Source organism: Perissodus microlepis, chromosome 14, assembly GCF_051167445.1.
Source record: "Perissodus microlepis isolate ML-2025 ecotype Zambia chromosome 14, ASM5116744v1, whole genome shotgun sequence".
Taxonomy (NCBI): Eukaryota; Metazoa; Chordata; class Actinopteri; order Cichliformes; family Cichlidae; genus Perissodus; species Perissodus microlepis.
Window position 1 is genome coordinate 27,692,465 of NC_140474.1, and position 15,863 is coordinate 27,708,327.

Genomic DNA, 15,863 nt, shown 5'->3' on the forward strand with positions numbered 1-15,863 from the left:
AATTAAAACGACAAAGTTTGGCAATATATTTTTTAAAAAGGATGAATAAAACAGTAAAATAAAATGAGAAATATATATATATTTTAAAAACTATGATAATTAGACGAATTTTATTTTAAATATTGATTTTCGGTGACACTGGGAGTCATGGTGATGATGACGTGTTTGAGTGCAGGTATAAAAGCAGGAGGCAAAATTGGAATTCGGGTTTCACATTTGAGCGCAAACAGGAGCTTTTTCCCACTAGTGCTGTGAAAACTCGGATTTTTCAAACTACAGCTAACGTTTGAAAATCTTCAAGAAGGATTTGCAAAATGACTTCTACAAACTTCAGTCGCGAGATGCACCTGCTCTCCGTTTTCATTGAGGAGGTGATAGATCAACGCTACGGTGAGTACAGCAGGCTAATATGTCAGAGTGCTAGCAAACAAATACAACTTAGATTTTTGTCTTTTATTGTTTGGAAGTAGGACTTCATGAGTGTTAACATTTAGGATGAGATGTTTCATACTTGAGTAACATCAATTTTAACATGTGCCAGTACACTATAAAGATGGCGCCATGTTTTTTTTTAATTGCTGAAAAAAAAAACAGTTGAATGCACGCGCCCTGGAAACGACGTAAGGCATTGGAGGACGCTGACGTCAGCGCGCGGGCCCGTTTTTGCATGTAGAGGGTTTGAGTTGACATGTTTGGGCTGCTGGCGCTGAGTTATACGTGAAAGTTTCATAGATTGTGAATGTGTAAAGCTGGAGAATGGAGTTTTAAAAGTTCACAAAGTCGCTGGATGAGTTTGAGATTGAAACAGTGTGTGCCTGCAATAAGGAGGTGGGAGGTTTCTCACCTAAATGTAGCTGCTTTATTCTCAAAATATCGATGCTCAACTAATATGAAGATATTACTCCTTAATGTGAATGCGTATTAAAACCTCAGTGAAAGTCCATGCAGCCTTACACCACATGAAAACTTTTACCAAAAAATGTGAAGGCTTTCATAAACAATGAGTTCTGCTGGGAGCTTCTTACTGTTTGTGTGTGGAAGAGCTTATGATGATGTAAAGCCATGTCTGGACAATTTAAATTCAGGCTTTAATTTGTGTGATCACATGATTAACGTAGATGCACGCTTTGCTTTCTCGTAGCTGAGCTGGTGAGTCCAATCACTGCACCTCAGATGGTCGTCATTAACTTGAGGAACCGTGAACTGAGCAGCAGCCATCTGGACTCCATGTCCCACCTGGTCCTCACTCTTTACCATAACCTGGTGACTGGGTCCAAGGACTTTCCTTACATACCTTTTAAAGGATTGTTCCACCAGGACCAGGTGACGACACCATTTGTCCATGTGAGGCAGAGCCAGAGAGAGAACACCACTCCTTTTCCTCCTACGGACTCACCAGCTGGCATGATGCTGCCGCCTGCGGGCTCCAGCTCTCATCCACGCTTCCTGACTCCAGTTCTTCCAGAGAAAGCGGATCTTGCTGTGCTGAAGGCAGATCGGAGGAACTGTGTCCGCACCCTGACTGTCGACAGCCTCCCCGTCACCAGAGTCATCTCCACTGTTTACCGAACAGAGGACACTGAGATGACAAACCGCTGGAGAATAACAGACTACAGCGCGGACGGCAGAGTTCTCACTTCGGTGCTCTGCCGTTTTCTAAATATGTCGGCAAAGCGTGCTAAGAGGAAGGCTCCGGAGGAAGAGAGAAGCATCCGGAGCCCGACTCCAGCAAGGAAGCGCTTGAGATTATAATATACAGTGAAGCATGTCGAACGTCAGCAAGCCTGAACAAAGTGGTAAGTAGTAAATAGTGCTTAAGGTTGTTTCTAAAATAGTGTCCTAAAATATTTGAAAATCGTCGAGGTTTTAACTTTTATTCTTTCTTTTCTGCCTCTTGTTTCTAAAAGTCAGGAAAAAGAGTCACGCTGCGAAGAAACTCAACACAGAAGATTTTCCCTCAGTAAAATGGTAAATATATTCCTCTTGTTATGACGTTTGCTCACAATAACCAGGAGTGTTTCTGAAGTGATTCACTCTCATTTGGTGTTATTTGATCCAAAGACAACTGAGGGTCTTCACAGCAGCGTGAACGGCCGTCACCTGAGAGCAAGACAGTCCTCGGGCCTTTGTGGTTCCCTCCAGGTACTCCAGCTTCATCCCACAGTCCAGAGAGATGCAGTTAGGTTGAATGTAAGTGTGAATGGTTGTCTGTTTCTCTGTGTTAGACTGACCTGTCCAGGTTGTACCCCCGCCTCTGGCCCACAGCTGGGATGGCTCCAATCTTTAATTGGTTAAGCAGAAGAAATGGATGGAAGGAGGATCCAAAGAGAAACATTGAAGGCCCTCTCACAAAAAAAGATAAGAACTCATTTTACACATTGTTGAAACATCCTGAAAGTTATTTGTTGTGTTTAGAAACTTGTTGAACTGTCATTAGAGTTTGTTTCGACTTGTTGTTCATTTCTTATTCGGTTCAGCTGTGTTTCTATGTGTCCTTAGTTCCCATAATCAGCCTCCTGTGTGTAAATATTGTGTCAGTCTCCCTTTGTCCCTTGTCAGAGTGTTAGTCTCCGTCCCCTCGTGTTTCCTTGCCTCAGTAGTTCTGTTTCCTACAGTTTTCCCCCAGTATAGGTTTTGGTTTGACTTTCTCAGTTCCTTTTGTCAGTCTTTGTATTTGGTATTTCCTCATCAGTCTCATCACTTTCCTCTGCAGAGAGAAAACAATAAAAAGACCTGAAGAGACGTCTATGCAAACGCTCTCATTGTGAAAGATAAGTATACATCCAACTAATCTGTGACTCTGTCACAGCTCTGATCAGCAATTCTTTCAGGTTTGTCTGTTTTGATGATGTTATTAATTGTTATTATCCTTTATCCAGTTAACTTTCAGAGAGGAGCGGAGGGAGGAGCGAAGCCAGCGTGCTCTGTAAACTCTCATTAAAAAAAAGATAAGTATATATTGATTTTATATTATTATGACAGCTCCTCCTCAGTGAACACTTCCTCTAGTTGCTGAAATCATTTACTAATTTTTTTCTTCCCATTTGTCTTTTGTTTTTCAGAGAAAACAGAGAGGAGCCAAGGTGACATTAAGACCTAAGACAGGACGGATTGAACCCTTTCTCGTAAAAAGATAAGTATTCACTCTGCTTTTAATCAGAATATTGATAAAGATCTAAAATTCTGCTCACCTGGTTGATAAAGTTACTAAAATGATTCCCTCTTTACTGTCATTTGTCCTTTAGAGAGAAGATGAGGAGAGTGAACGTCAGCAAGAATGAACAAAGTGGTAAGTAGTAAATAGTGTTTAAGGTCGTTTCAAAAATATCCCAAATATTTGAAAATCGTTGAGGTTTTAACTTTTATTCTTTCTTTTCTGCCTCTTGTTTCTAAATGTCAGGAAAAAGAGCCAAGATGAGAAGAAATTCCACACAGAAGATTTTCCCTCAGTAAAATGGTAAATATATTCATCTTGTTATGACGTTTGCTCACAATAACCAGGAGTGTTCCCGTTGTTCTGAAGTGATTCACTCTCATTTGGTGTTATTTGATGTTTGTCTTTGAAAGGAGCGGAGCAGTAACGACACTGGGAGACAAACAACAGGATGATCCAAAGACAACTGAGTGTTCAGAGCAGCGTGAACGGCCGTCACCTGAGAGCAAGACAGTCCTCGGGCCTTTGTGGTTCCCTCCAGGTACTCCAGCTTCATCCCACAGTCCAGAGAGATGCAGTTAGGTTGAATGTGAGTGTGAATGGTCGTCTGTTTCTCTGTGTTAGACTGACCTGTCCAGGTTGTACCCCCGCCTCTGGCCCCATAACAGCTGGGATGGCTCCAGTCTTGAATTGGATAAGCTGAAGAAATGGATGGAAGGAGGATCCAAAGAGAAACATCAAAGACCCTCTCACCAGCTTTCATTTATTAAATTTGTCTTTACTGAACGATTTCTGGTGTGTATTTGCATTGATACTCAGACAACAGCTCCTCTTTCTGTTTGTGCTGGAAGATTCAGGCAAACACATATTACATATATAGATTGTTATGATATGACTCAGTTTCACATTTAGTGCTATATGATAATGATAAGGTCCAGTTTAATAGCATTGCTAGTGTCTAATGAAATGAACACGTGATTTTCAGATCCAGCAAAGTGAATATTTTTCACTGTGGATAAATTACATGGAAACGTTTAATGAGTCATCAGCTATTTCACTACAAAGATGATGTGATTAAAGGTTCTCATACATGCAGGTCAGAAGTTTTGCTCCATCCTGGATGGTAAATGCTGATCAATGTTTACACATATCTGCACATTTCTAACAGCTCATTTCACAGGTCATCAGTCTCCTGACTGCATATGCAGAGTTTTATCATCACGTGTTCATGGCAGACAAACATAATTATGAATTCTTGTTTTAGTTCCATTCAGTCACTCAACATCAGGTGTCTGCTTGTCCTGAGCTGTGAGAACTACAGTGAGTTGCTTTCCTCTTTAGCTTAGTATTAATAAACCAGGTCGTAGGTGGGCACCTGCATCAAGGAGTCAAGAAGCATATTTTATTGTTTAATGGTGAAAATAATGGATTGTTGTTTATTTGTTTAATGGAAAGACTGAAAGTGCTGAAAGTGCTGAAAGTGCGGCCTGGTGTTGACTTACACTTATTCAAAGTGATGAAGTACCAACAGATACTAAAAGTCACAGCCTGAAACACGTCAACTGCTTTATTATTTCTAGTTTTAAATAAACTGTAAGTTTATGGCCCCTGTGGCTCGATTAGGCCCCTTCCGGGATGTGGAGATATTTATTATTTACTATAACTTGTGCTTATGTTGGTTGTTGCTGTGGTTTCGCTACTGTGTTTTTCTCTTTTTGCTTGTTTTTATTTTTCCAGCAGGTGATCAAACAGATTCCAATTTTCTCTTATCTCTGTGTCTCTCTTCTCCTATTTTTTTGCTTTCCATCTCCTTCTGTTGAGCATCTTCCCAACTTCTCTTTTCTTCATCTTTCTCTTTCCCATTCCCCAGTCCTGTCCGTTTTGATTGTAATAATTTCAAAGTAAAGAAAAGAAAGAAATAATAAAGCGCTAATACACTTTGACAATCAAGTGGACCAGTGTGGCAAAAGCTGTAATGATCCATTTGGGAAAATAAATCTGTTGGACTGATAAACTAATATACTATAATAATACGGTATGAAAAATGGCAAACATGAGAATTCTGTGTGTTTTCCTTCTTATCTGCAGACTAACAGTCCACAGGTTTGGTGCTCAGACTCTGATTTGTTCCCTGGAGATGGAGGAGAGAGAGCACAGAGGACAGCAAGGTGGAGGAGTGAAGGAGAAGGTGGTGCAGCTCAGTGTCCAATCAGGAGTGAGCATCTCTATATATGTATATAGAATATATATATTTCGAGTTTTTGTTTTGACTTTTTTGTTTTTTGTTTTTTAAAGCAAACACTAAAACTGTCACCCACACCTCTGAAGATAAAGATAACTAATCATAAATAAAGGGAAAATTATCATGATGAGGACACTATCAGAGGTAGTTCAGGGAACTGTTATACTTCATACCAGAAAAATCGTTTTTCTTTTCTTGTTTTTTTGGCTCGACTTCATGGTAGACAAAATGAAGAAGAGTGCTTGATTGCGCCTAAGTAAGTAAAAGCTGCATGGCAAAACAACACACACCTTCACTGCAGATGCATGCACAGAAACCAGTATTTTTTGTATCTTAAATATTAAGTAGTGTGTGTACAGTAGTCAATATAATGGGATGTGTCCTAAAGCAGCGAAAGAAGAACTGAGTTCTTACAGCATTTTGCAATATTTAGGATTTTATTGAACACTTTTACCTTTCAACATTTGTAACATTAATGAGTAATGAAGCGTTGCAGAATAATCCTGTGTTTTTGATTATTTATTGTACACTACAAGTAAACAACAATAAGTTAAACATCTGTCACATCTGTCAGAAGCTTGGATACATTTACTCCTACAAGGATTTTACTCTTATGAAATGTAAAAAGAACTCTGAAATTATATTTTACAGTTTTTCACATAAACTGTTTTGCTTTGCTTACAGTTTTATGCATTACAGATATCATCTTTCACTTGTGTATTTTAATGTGTTTGAGAACAATATTTCTGTTGTGCAGACTTACGGTTGGTAAACAGCAAATATCCAAGTCATTCAAAATAACATCTGTCATGTAGCTCCTGACTCCCTAAGAGTCAAAAGCTTTACAGTATTTTATGAAGACATACAAAAGTTTAGCTTCAAATTAATAACTGAGTTACAGGGTCAAAAGTAAAACAGTACTTTTGTTGTGCTTTTTGACAAATTCCTGTTAAATGTATTGGACCCTCTGTTTTTAGGTTTTATTTTTTTCATCTTGACTTCCTTGGAAATGCTAGCAAGAAGTCAGTTCAACAGATGTAACTTATATTGAGATTCGAGGCGGTGCAGTATTAATATCAGAATCCCTTAGTTTTGATTATTAATCCTCTGGTTGACCCCATATTGCATTTTTTCATCTTAAAATGATGCACAGTCTTTATGTGAAATGTACTGTCTTCTTGATATTTATCAACCCATCAGTTTGTATTTCTGAGTGTTAATAAAGTTCCAACTTTTGTATTGTAACATTTTTGTGTTTTTCTTTCTTTAGTTTTTCAGACAACTCACACTTTTAAACACTTGTAATGAGCTGAGTGAGAGAGAGAGTGTGTGTGTGTGTGTGTGTAAGAAGTACCACTTTTAACAACTTCATTAATATTGTTTTGTATCATAGTAATAAAGGTTAGTTTTAATGTCTGTATCTCCTCCTTATTTAATCTTGGATGTTCTTTTCTGAAAACCTCAGGATTGTGCAAGTACTTGGTGAGTTTAGAAGGTAAGTGAAACACTAAACAGAAAAGAAAAGAGACAGACGTGTGTTTTCTGTTAATACCATAATTGCAGTCATCTTAAACAAACACATGACATTTCTTTGGCACGATTGCTTTTTCACTGATTTGAAACTTTAATGTGTGGGACAACAATTCTTCTAGTTAAATAATTCTACAAGAATTATTTAACCGAGGATAGAAAAACTACATCTGTGCCAAGTTCCCTGGTTAAATCGGCTGTCTGTGTAAAAAGCATAAATGGCTGTTTGTCTTGGTGTATTGGTCTTGTAATAGACTTGCAACAGGGTAACTGGAATTTTGAGAGTGGACAATTTTGCCAGCCTGGCAAACTAGATCAATCTGCTGGGACATCTGATTTTAGGACAATCGCTTGTTGTTCCACAGGACACTGACAACCAGACATTAGATGCCACAGCCCTGGCCCACGGTATCCCCCATGCATGCGGTGGGCCTTTTGTAGCCAATCAGCACTAACGATTAATCAGAGGAAAGAGAGCAGCTTAATGAAGGTGACAAGGTGAAAATAGGATGATTGATGTGCCGGTGCTGTGAGGGCATGTATAGCACCACCTACCCAAGTGTTGAATATAAGGAGGCTTTGAAGAATCTACAATAATTGTGTGTTGTTTGTACATGAATCACAATGTGTTACTTCAGAGGTGTGATGTTTTCAGGGGTTTTTTTCTGCACTGCAGAAAATGGTAAAAATACTGTGAACTTGGTGGATCTGTCCAGATCTTTGACTGGAAACTATTTCTATGAATGAGTGGTTCAAAAATGTGTAAGTGAAAAGCTGCCATATTTTCTGCACTATAAGGTGCACTTAAAATATTTTAATTTTTTCAAAAATCGACAGTGCGCCTTATAATCCGGTGCACCTTATTTATGAATTCTGGTTGTGCTTACTGACCTTGAACTGATTTTATGTGGTACAGGGTTCTCAAAAATCTGTCAAAACATGTTTTACTACAACTTTGGTGAGCTACAAAGCCTCAGGGCTTGATGGATTGTCAGAGCATTACGGTAACCGTAGTCAGGAGCCTCGCGGAGTAATCTGGGTCCAAAACTCAGTCAGCTTCAGGTCCCAAAGTCAAACGAACACTGAGGGATCACTGAGAGCTAAAAACGGTCTAACTTATTTCATCTTTAATAAAATGATCAGCGTTGCTGCTTTACCAAATTTAACAATTAAGTTTAACGTCCAGGCATCCATGAAAACAGAATTTATTCAATTTAACTGAGTTAGAGGTTAGCAGGAAGTTAGCTCGCTAGTTTCCACCTAAACATGATCATCATAATCAGTGTTACCAATTCATACACTGGTTTATCATCTAGACTTTTTTCTCATCCAGCACCATGATCAGGTCCAGTTTTTATTTCATCTTTGATTTTTCAGCGGCTGTGCCTGAGCAGCCTCCCAGAGACCCTTTGTTGCAGTTAGTCTTCCTCCAGAAGCCATCTGGCTGCTTGATCCAGCTCTGGCTGCTGCACCGGGAAAGAGCAGTGAGGAGGTGGATTGATAAATGAAATTCATAACAAAAATTCATAATGGACTTTTTCCATTTAGGAATAATAAAAATCAGCTTTCTTTTTAATTGCTATTAACTGACAGTCAGATAACCAGCTTTTAAAAACATATTCATAAACACTTTGCAGTCAACAAAATTTGCACAGAGGTTATAGATGAAATAAAAGTATCACGTGTTTTCTAGGTGTGTTTATAACTCTGTTATTGTACATATTCTGTGTTATACATCATAATCATTCCAGTCTTTTTTTTTTTTTACTGTTTTAATCTTTATAAAACTGTTATTTATTTATTTAATTTTGTGATTTCTGCTGCCCTATTGGTCTGGTCTCTCTTGAAAATCTGAGAATGTGATATTCATAATAAAAGGATTTAAATGTTTACTGCCAAAAAATGATTGCACTTCATAACAGAAATGTGCTAACTGGCTTGAAATAGATTGAAACTGTTATGAGATTGCTTCAGGGAGCAGACATGACACCGTCTTTTAGGTTTCGCCATCACTTTGTATTATGCGCACAACACCACCCTCCTCTGGCTTCCATATGAACTGCACCTTAAACATCAACTGTTTACAAATGTCATGACACAAACAAACGTTTCAATACCGTAAATCACTTTTTGGACTGCGATCACTTTTTGGCACAACATCGGCTCTGATAACATTTAAAGCGCATTGGAAAAACTATTCTTTAATGCTAAAAATCCATTATCAATTGTAATTATTTATTTATTAATTTAAATTTCAGATATCGATCTTCATTTTTGTAAACTGGTGAATTAATGATTTTTTAAAGAATTAAAACGACAAAGTTTGGCAATATATTTTTTAAAAAGGATGAATAAAACAGTAAAATAAAATGAGAAATATATATATATTTTAAAAACTATGATAATTAGACGAATTTTATTTTAAATATTGATTTTCGGTGACACTGGGAGTCATGGTGATGATGACGTGTTTGAGTGCAGGTATAAAAGCAGGAGGCAAAATTGGAATTCGGGTTTCACATTTGAGCGCAAACAGGAGCTTTTTCCCACTAGTGCTGTGAAAACTCGGATTTTTCAAACTACAGCTAACGTTTGAAAATCTTCAAGAAGGATTTGCAAAATGACTTCTACAAACTTCAGTCGCGAGATGCACCTGCTCTCCGTTTTCATTGAGGAGGTGATAGATCAACGCTACGGTGAGTACAGCAGGCTAATATGTCAGAGTGCTAGCAAACAAATACAACTTAGATTTTTGTCTTTTATTGTTTGGAAGTAGGACTTCATGAGTGTTAACATTTAGGATGAGATGTTTCATACTTGAGTAACATCAATTTTAACATGTGCCAGTACACTATAAAGATGGCGCCATGTTTTTTTTTAATTGCTGAAAAAAAAAACAGTTGAATGCACGCGCCCTGGAAACGACGTAAGGCATTGGAGGACGCTGACGTCAGCGCGCGGGCCCGTTTTTGCATGTAGAGGGTTTGAGTTGACATGTTTGGGCTGCTGGCGCTGAGTTATACGTGAAAGTTTCATAGATTGTGAATGTGTAAAGCTGGAGAATGGAGTTTTAAAAGTTCACAAAGTCGCTGGATGAGTTTGAGATTGAAACAGTGTGTGCCTGCAATAAGGAGGTGGGAGGTTTCTCACCTAAATGTAGCTGCTTTATTCTCAAAATATCGATGCTCAACTAATATGAAGATATTACTCCTTAATGTGAATGCGTATTAAAACCTCAGTGAAAGTCCATGCAGCCTTACACCACATGAAAACTTTTACCAAAAAATGTGAAGGCTTTCATAAACAATGAGTTCTGCTGGGAGCTTCTTACTGTTTGTGTGTGGAAGAGCTTATGATGATGTAAAGCCATGTCTGGACAATTTAAATTCAGGCTTTAATTTGTGTGATCACATGATTAACGTAGATGCACGCTTTGCTTTCTCGTAGCTGAGCTGGTGAGTCCAATCACTGCACCTCAGATGGTCGTCATTAACTTGAGGAACCGTGAACTGAGCAGCAGCCATCTGGACTCCATGTCCCACCTGGTCCTCACTCTTTACCATAACCTGGTGACTGGGTCCAAGGACTTTCCTTACATACCTTTTAAAGGATTGTTCCACCAGGACCAGGTGACGACACCATTTGTCCATGTGAGGCAGAGCCAGAGAGAGAACACCACTCCTTTTCCTCCTACGGACTCACCAGCTGGCATGATGCTGCCGCCTGCGGGCTCCAGCTCTCATCCACGCTTCCTGACTCCAGTTCTTCCAGAGAAAGCGGATCTTGCTGTGCTGAAGGCAGATCGGAGGAACTGTGTCCGCACCCTGACTGTCGACAGTCTCCCCGTCACCAGAGTCATCTCCACTGTTTACCGAACAGAGGACACTGAGATGACGAACCGCTGGAGAATAACAGACTACAGCGCGGACGGCAGAGTTCTCACTTCGGTGCTCTGCCGTTTTCTAAATATGTCGGCAAAGCGTGCTAAGAGGAAGGCTCCGGAGGAAGAGAGAAGCATCCGGAGCCCGACTCCAGCAAGGAAGCGCTTGAGATTATAGTATACAGTGAAGCATGTCGAACGTCAGCAAGCCTGAACAAAGTGGTAAGTAGTAAATAGTGCTTAAGGTTGTTTCTAAAATAGTGTCCTAAAATATTTGAAAATCGTCGAGGTTTTAACTTTTATTCTTTCTTTTCTGCCTTTTGTTTCTAAAAGTCAGGAAAAAGAGTCACGCTGCGAAGAAACTCCACACAGAAGATTTTCCCTCAGTAAAATGGTAAATATATTCATCTTGTTATGACGTTTGCTCACAATAACCAGGAGTGTTTCTGAAGTGATTCACTCTCATTTGGTGTTATTTGATCCAAAGACAACTGAGGGTCTTCACAGCAGCGTGAACGGCCGTCACCTGAGAGCAAGACAGTCCTCGGGCCTTTGTGGTTCCCTCCAGGTACTCCAGCTTCATCCCACAGTCCAGAGAGATGCAGTTAGGTTGAATGTGAGTGTGAATGGTTGTCTGTTTCTCTGTGTTAGACTGACCTGTCCAGGTTGTACCCCCGCCTCTGGCCCACAGCTGGGATGGCTCCAATCTTGAATTGGTTAAGCAGAAGAAATGGATGGAAGGAGGATCCAAAGAGAAACATTGAAGGCCCTCTCACAAAAAAAGATAAGAACTCATTTTACACATTGTTGAAACATCCTGAAAGTTATTTGTTGTGTTTAGAAACTTGTTGAACTGTCATTAGAGTTTGTTTCGACTTGTTGTTCATTTCTTATTCGGTTCAGCTGTGTTTCTATGTGTCCTTAGTTCCCATAATCAGCCTCCTGTGTGTAAATATTGTGTCAGTCTCCCTTTGTCCCTTGTCAGAGTGTTAGTCTCCGTCCCCTCGTGTTTCCTTGCCTCAGTAGTTCTGTTTCCTACAGTTTTCCCCCAGTATAGGTTTTGGTTTGACGTTTTCAGTTCCCTTTGTCAGTCTTTGTATTTGGTATTTCCTCATCAGTCTCATCACTTTCCTCTGCAGAGAGAAAACAATAAAAAGACCTGAAGAGACGTCTATGCAAACGCTCTCATTGTGAAAGATAAGTATACATCCAACTAATCTGTGACTCTGTCACAGCTCTGATCAGCAATTCTTTCAGGTTTGTCTGTTTTGATGATGTTATTAATTGTTATTATCCTTTATCCAGTTAACTTTCAGAGAGGAGCGGAGGGAGGAGCGAAGCCAGCGTGCTCTGTAAACTCTCATTAAAAAAAAGATAAGTATATATTGATTTTATATTATTATGACAGCTCCTCCTCAGTGAACACTTCCTCTAGTTGCTGAAATCATTTACTAATTTTTTCTTCCCATTTGTCTTTTGTTTTTCAGAGAAAACAGAGAGGAGCCAAGGTGACATTAAGACCTAAGACAGGACGGATTGAACCCTTTCTCGTAAAAAGATAAGTATTCACTCTGCTTTTAATCAGAATATTGATAAAGATCTAAAATTCTGCTCACCTGGTTGATAAAGTTACTAAAATGATTCCCTCTTTACTGTCATTTGTCCTTTAGAGAGAAGATGAGGAGAGTGAACGTCAGCAAGAATGAACAAAGTGGTAAGTAGTAAATAGTGCTTAAGGTCGTTTCAAAAATATCCCAAATATTTGAAAATCGTTGAGGTTTTAACTTTTATTCTTTCTTTTCTGCCTCTTGTTTCTAAATGTCAGGAAAAAGAGCCAAGATGAGAAGAAATTCCACACAGAAGATTTTCCCTCAGTAAAATGGTAAATATATTCATCTTGTTATGACGTTTGCTCACAATAACCAGGAGTGTTCCCGTTGTTCTGAAGTGATTCACTCTCATTTGGTGTTATTTGATGTTTGTCTTTGAAAGGAGCGGAGCAGTAACGACACTGGGAGGCAAACAACAGGATGATCCAAAGACAACTGAGTGTTCAGAGCAGCGTGAACGGCCGTCACCTGAGAGCAAGACAGTCCTCGGGCCTTTGTGGTTCCCTCCAGGTACTCCAGCTTCATCCCACAGTCCAGAGAGATGCAGTTAGGTTGAATGTGAGTGTGAATGGTCGTCTGTTTCTCTGTGTTAGACTGACCTGTCCAGGTTGTACCCCCGCCTCTGGCCCCATAACAGCTGGGATGGCTCCAGTCTTGAATTGGATAAGCTGAAGAAATGGATGGAAGGAGGATCCAAAGAGAAACATCAAAGACCCTCTCACCAGCTTTCATTTATTAAATTTGTCTTTACTGAACGATTTCTGGTGTGTATTTGCATTGATACTCAGACAACAGCTCCTCTTTCTGTTTGTGCTGGAAGATTCAGGCAAACACATATTACATATATAGATTGTTATGATATGACTCAGTTTCACATTTAGTGCTATATGATAATGATAAGGTCCAGTTTAATAGCATTGCTAGTGTCTAATGAAATGAACACGTGATTTTCAGATCCAGCAAAGTGAATATTTTTCACTGTGGATAAATTACATGGAAACGTTTAATGAGTCATCAGCTATTTCACTACAAAGATGATGTGATTAAAGGTTCTCATACATGCAGGTCAGAAGTTTTGCTCCATCCTGGATGGTAAATGCTGATCAATGTTTACACATATCTGCACATTTCTAACAGCTCATTTCACAGGTCATCAGTCTCCTGACTGCATATGCAGAGTTTTATCATCACGTGTTCATGGCAGACAAACATAATTATGAATTCTTGTTTTAGTTCCATTCAGTCACTCAACATCAGGTGTCTGCTTGTCCTGAGCTGTGAGAACTACAGTGAGTTGCTTTCCTCTTTAGCTTAGTATTAATAAACCAGGTCGTAGGTGGGCACCTGCATCAAGGAGTCAAGAAGCATATTTTATTGTTTAATGGTGAAAATAATGGATTGTTGTTTATTTGTTTAATGGAAAGACTGAAAGTGCTGAAAGTGCGGCCTGGTGTTGACTTACACTTATTCAAAGTGATGAAGTACCAACAGATACTAAAAGTCACAGCCTGAAACACGTCAACTGCTTTATTATTTCTAGTTTTAAATAAACTGTAAGTTTATGGCCCCTGTGGCTCGATCAGGCCCCTTCCGGGATGTGGAGATATTTATTATTTACTATAACTTGTGCTTATGTTGGTTGTTGCTGTGGTTTCGCTACTGTGTTTTTCTCTTTTTGCTTGTTTTTATTTTTCCAGCAGGTGATCAAACAGATTCCAATTTTCTCTTATCTCTGTGTCTCTCTTCTCCTATTTTTTTGCTTTCCATCTCCTTCTGTTGAGCATCTTCCCAACTTCTCTTTTCTTCATCTTTCTCTTTCCCATCCCCCAGTCCTGTCCGTTCTGATTGTAATAATTTCAAGGTAAAGAAAAGAAAGAAATAATAAAGAGCTAATACACTTTGACAATCAAGTGGACCAGTGTGGCAAAAGCTGTAATGATCCATTTGGGAAAATAAATCTGTTGGACTGATAAACTAATATACTATAATAATACGGTATGAAAAATGGCAAACATGAGAATTCTGTGTGTTTTCCTTCTTATCTGCAGACTAACAGTCCACAGGTTTGGTGCTCAGACTCTGATTTGTTCCCTGGAGATGGAGGAGAGAGAGCACAGAGGACAGCAAGGTGGAGGAGTGAAGGAGAAGGTGGTGCAGCTCAGTGTCCAATCAGGAGTGAGCATCTCTATATATGTATATAGAATATATATATTTCGAGTTTTTGTTTTGACTTTTTTGTTTTTTGTTTTTTAAAGCAAACACTAAAACTGTCACCCACACCTCTGAAGATAAAGATAACTAATCATAAATAAAGGGAATATTATCATGATGAGGACACTATCAGAGGTAGTTCAGGGAACTGTTATACTTCATACCAGAAAAATCGTTTTTCTTTTCTTGTTTTTTTGGCTCGACTTCATGGTAGACAAAATGAAGAAGAGTGCTTGATTGCGCCTAAGTAAGTAAAAGCTGCATGGCAAAACAACACACACCTTCACTGCAGATGCATGCACAGAAACCAGTATTTTTTGTATCTTAAATATTAAGTAGTGTGTGTACAGTAGTCAATATAATGGGATGTGTCCTAAAGCAGCGAAAGAAGAACTGAGTTCTTACAGCATTTTGCAATATTTAGGATTTTATTGAACACTTTTACCTTTCAACATTTGTAACATTAATGAGTAATGAAGCGTTGCAGAATAATCTTGTGTTTTTGATTATTTATTGTACACTACAAGTAAACAACAATAAGTTAAACATCTGTCACATCTGTCAGAAGCTTGGATACATTTACTCCTACAAGGATTTTACTCTTATGAAATGTAAAAAGAACTCTGAAATTATATTTTACAGTTTTTCACATAAACTGTTTTGCTTTGCTTACAGTTTTATGCATTACAGATATCATCTTTCACTTGTGTATTTTAATGTGTTTGAGAACAATATTTCTGTTGTGCAGACTTACGGTTGGTAAACAGCAAATATCCAAGTCATTCAAAATAACATCTGTCATGTAGCTCCTGACTCCCTAAGAGTCAAAAGCTTTACAGTATTTTATGAAGACATACAAAAGTTTAGCTTCAAATTAATAACTGAGTTACAGGGTCAAAAGTAAAACAGTACTTTTGTTGTGCTTTTTGACAAATTCCTGTTAAATGTATTGGACCCTCTGTTTTTAGGTTTTATTTTTTTCATCTTGACTTCCTTGGAAATGCTAGCAAGAAGTCAGTTCAACAGATGTAACTTATATTGAGATTCGAGGCGGTGCAGCATTAATATCAGAATCCCTTAGTTTTGATTATTAATCCTCTGGTTGACCCCATATTGCATTTTTTCATCTTAAAATGATGCACAGTCTTTATGTGAAATGTACTGTCTTCTTGATATTTATCAACCCATCAGTTTGTATTTCTGAGTGTTAATAAAGTTCCAACTTTTGTACTGTAA

General features: G+C 38.6%; 2 protein-coding genes across 6 annotated transcripts; both read left to right on the forward strand.

The window, feature by feature from the left end:
• Positions 1–163: 163 nt before the first annotated feature.
• On the forward strand, positions 164–6,641 carry LOC146374101 (uncharacterized). 3 transcript variants are annotated; one of them, XM_084951536.1, is made up of 10 exons: positions 164–390; positions 1,142–1,796; positions 1,908–1,968; positions 2,062–2,142; positions 2,226–3,137; positions 3,250–3,289; positions 3,401–3,457; positions 3,568–3,695; positions 3,779–3,949; positions 5,243–6,641. In XM_084951536.1, the coding sequence occupies exons 1-2, from the start codon at positions 315–317 to the stop codon at positions 1,750–1,752; spliced, it is 687 nt and encodes a 228-aa protein (XP_084807662.1). In that variant the 5' UTR covers positions 164–314; the 3' UTR covers positions 1,753–1,796; positions 1,908–1,968; positions 2,062–2,142; positions 2,226–3,137; positions 3,250–3,289; positions 3,401–3,457; positions 3,568–3,695; positions 3,779–3,949; positions 5,243–6,641. The 3 variants fall into 3 exon arrangements, with proteins under 3 accessions (XP_084807662.1, XP_084807663.1, XP_084807661.1); XM_084951537.1 differs by lacking the exon at positions 3,779–3,949 and having other exon boundaries at positions 5,243–5,369; positions 5,620–6,641; XM_084951535.1 differs by lacking the exon at positions 3,779–3,949.
• Positions 6,642–9,395: 2,754 nt separating this feature from the next.
• LOC146374102 (uncharacterized) lies at positions 9,396–15,863 on the forward strand. Of its 3 annotated transcripts, none has more exons than XM_084949791.1 (10): positions 9,396–9,622; positions 10,374–11,028; positions 11,140–11,200; positions 11,294–11,374; positions 11,458–12,368; positions 12,481–12,520; positions 12,632–12,688; positions 12,799–12,926; positions 13,010–13,180; positions 14,465–15,863. In XM_084949791.1, the coding sequence occupies exons 1-2, from the start codon at positions 9,547–9,549 to the stop codon at positions 10,982–10,984; spliced, it is 687 nt and encodes a 228-aa protein (XP_084805917.1). In that variant the 5' UTR covers positions 9,396–9,546; the 3' UTR covers positions 10,985–11,028; positions 11,140–11,200; positions 11,294–11,374; positions 11,458–12,368; positions 12,481–12,520; positions 12,632–12,688; positions 12,799–12,926; positions 13,010–13,180; positions 14,465–15,863. The 3 variants fall into 3 exon arrangements, with proteins under 3 accessions (XP_084805917.1, XP_084805918.1, XP_084805916.1); XM_084949792.1 differs by lacking the exon at positions 13,010–13,180 and having other exon boundaries at positions 14,465–14,591; positions 14,842–15,863; XM_084949790.1 differs by lacking the exon at positions 13,010–13,180.

Bases quoted from the DNA above. Each gene is read 5' to 3' on its own strand.
- LOC146374102 (XM_084949791.1), top strand. From the start codon at position 9,547: ATGACTTCTACAAACTTCAGTCGCGAGATGCACCTGCTCTCCGTTTTC. The intron at 9,623-10,373 runs GTGAGTACAGCA...GCTTTCTCGTAG, and splicing joins GGTGATAGATCAACGCTACG to CTGAGCTGGTGAGTCCAATC.
- LOC146374101 (XM_084951536.1), top strand. From the start codon at position 315: ATGACTTCTACAAACTTCAGTCGCGAGATGCACCTGCTCTCCGTTTTC. The intron at 391-1,141 runs GTGAGTACAGCA...GCTTTCTCGTAG, and splicing joins GGTGATAGATCAACGCTACG to CTGAGCTGGTGAGTCCAATC.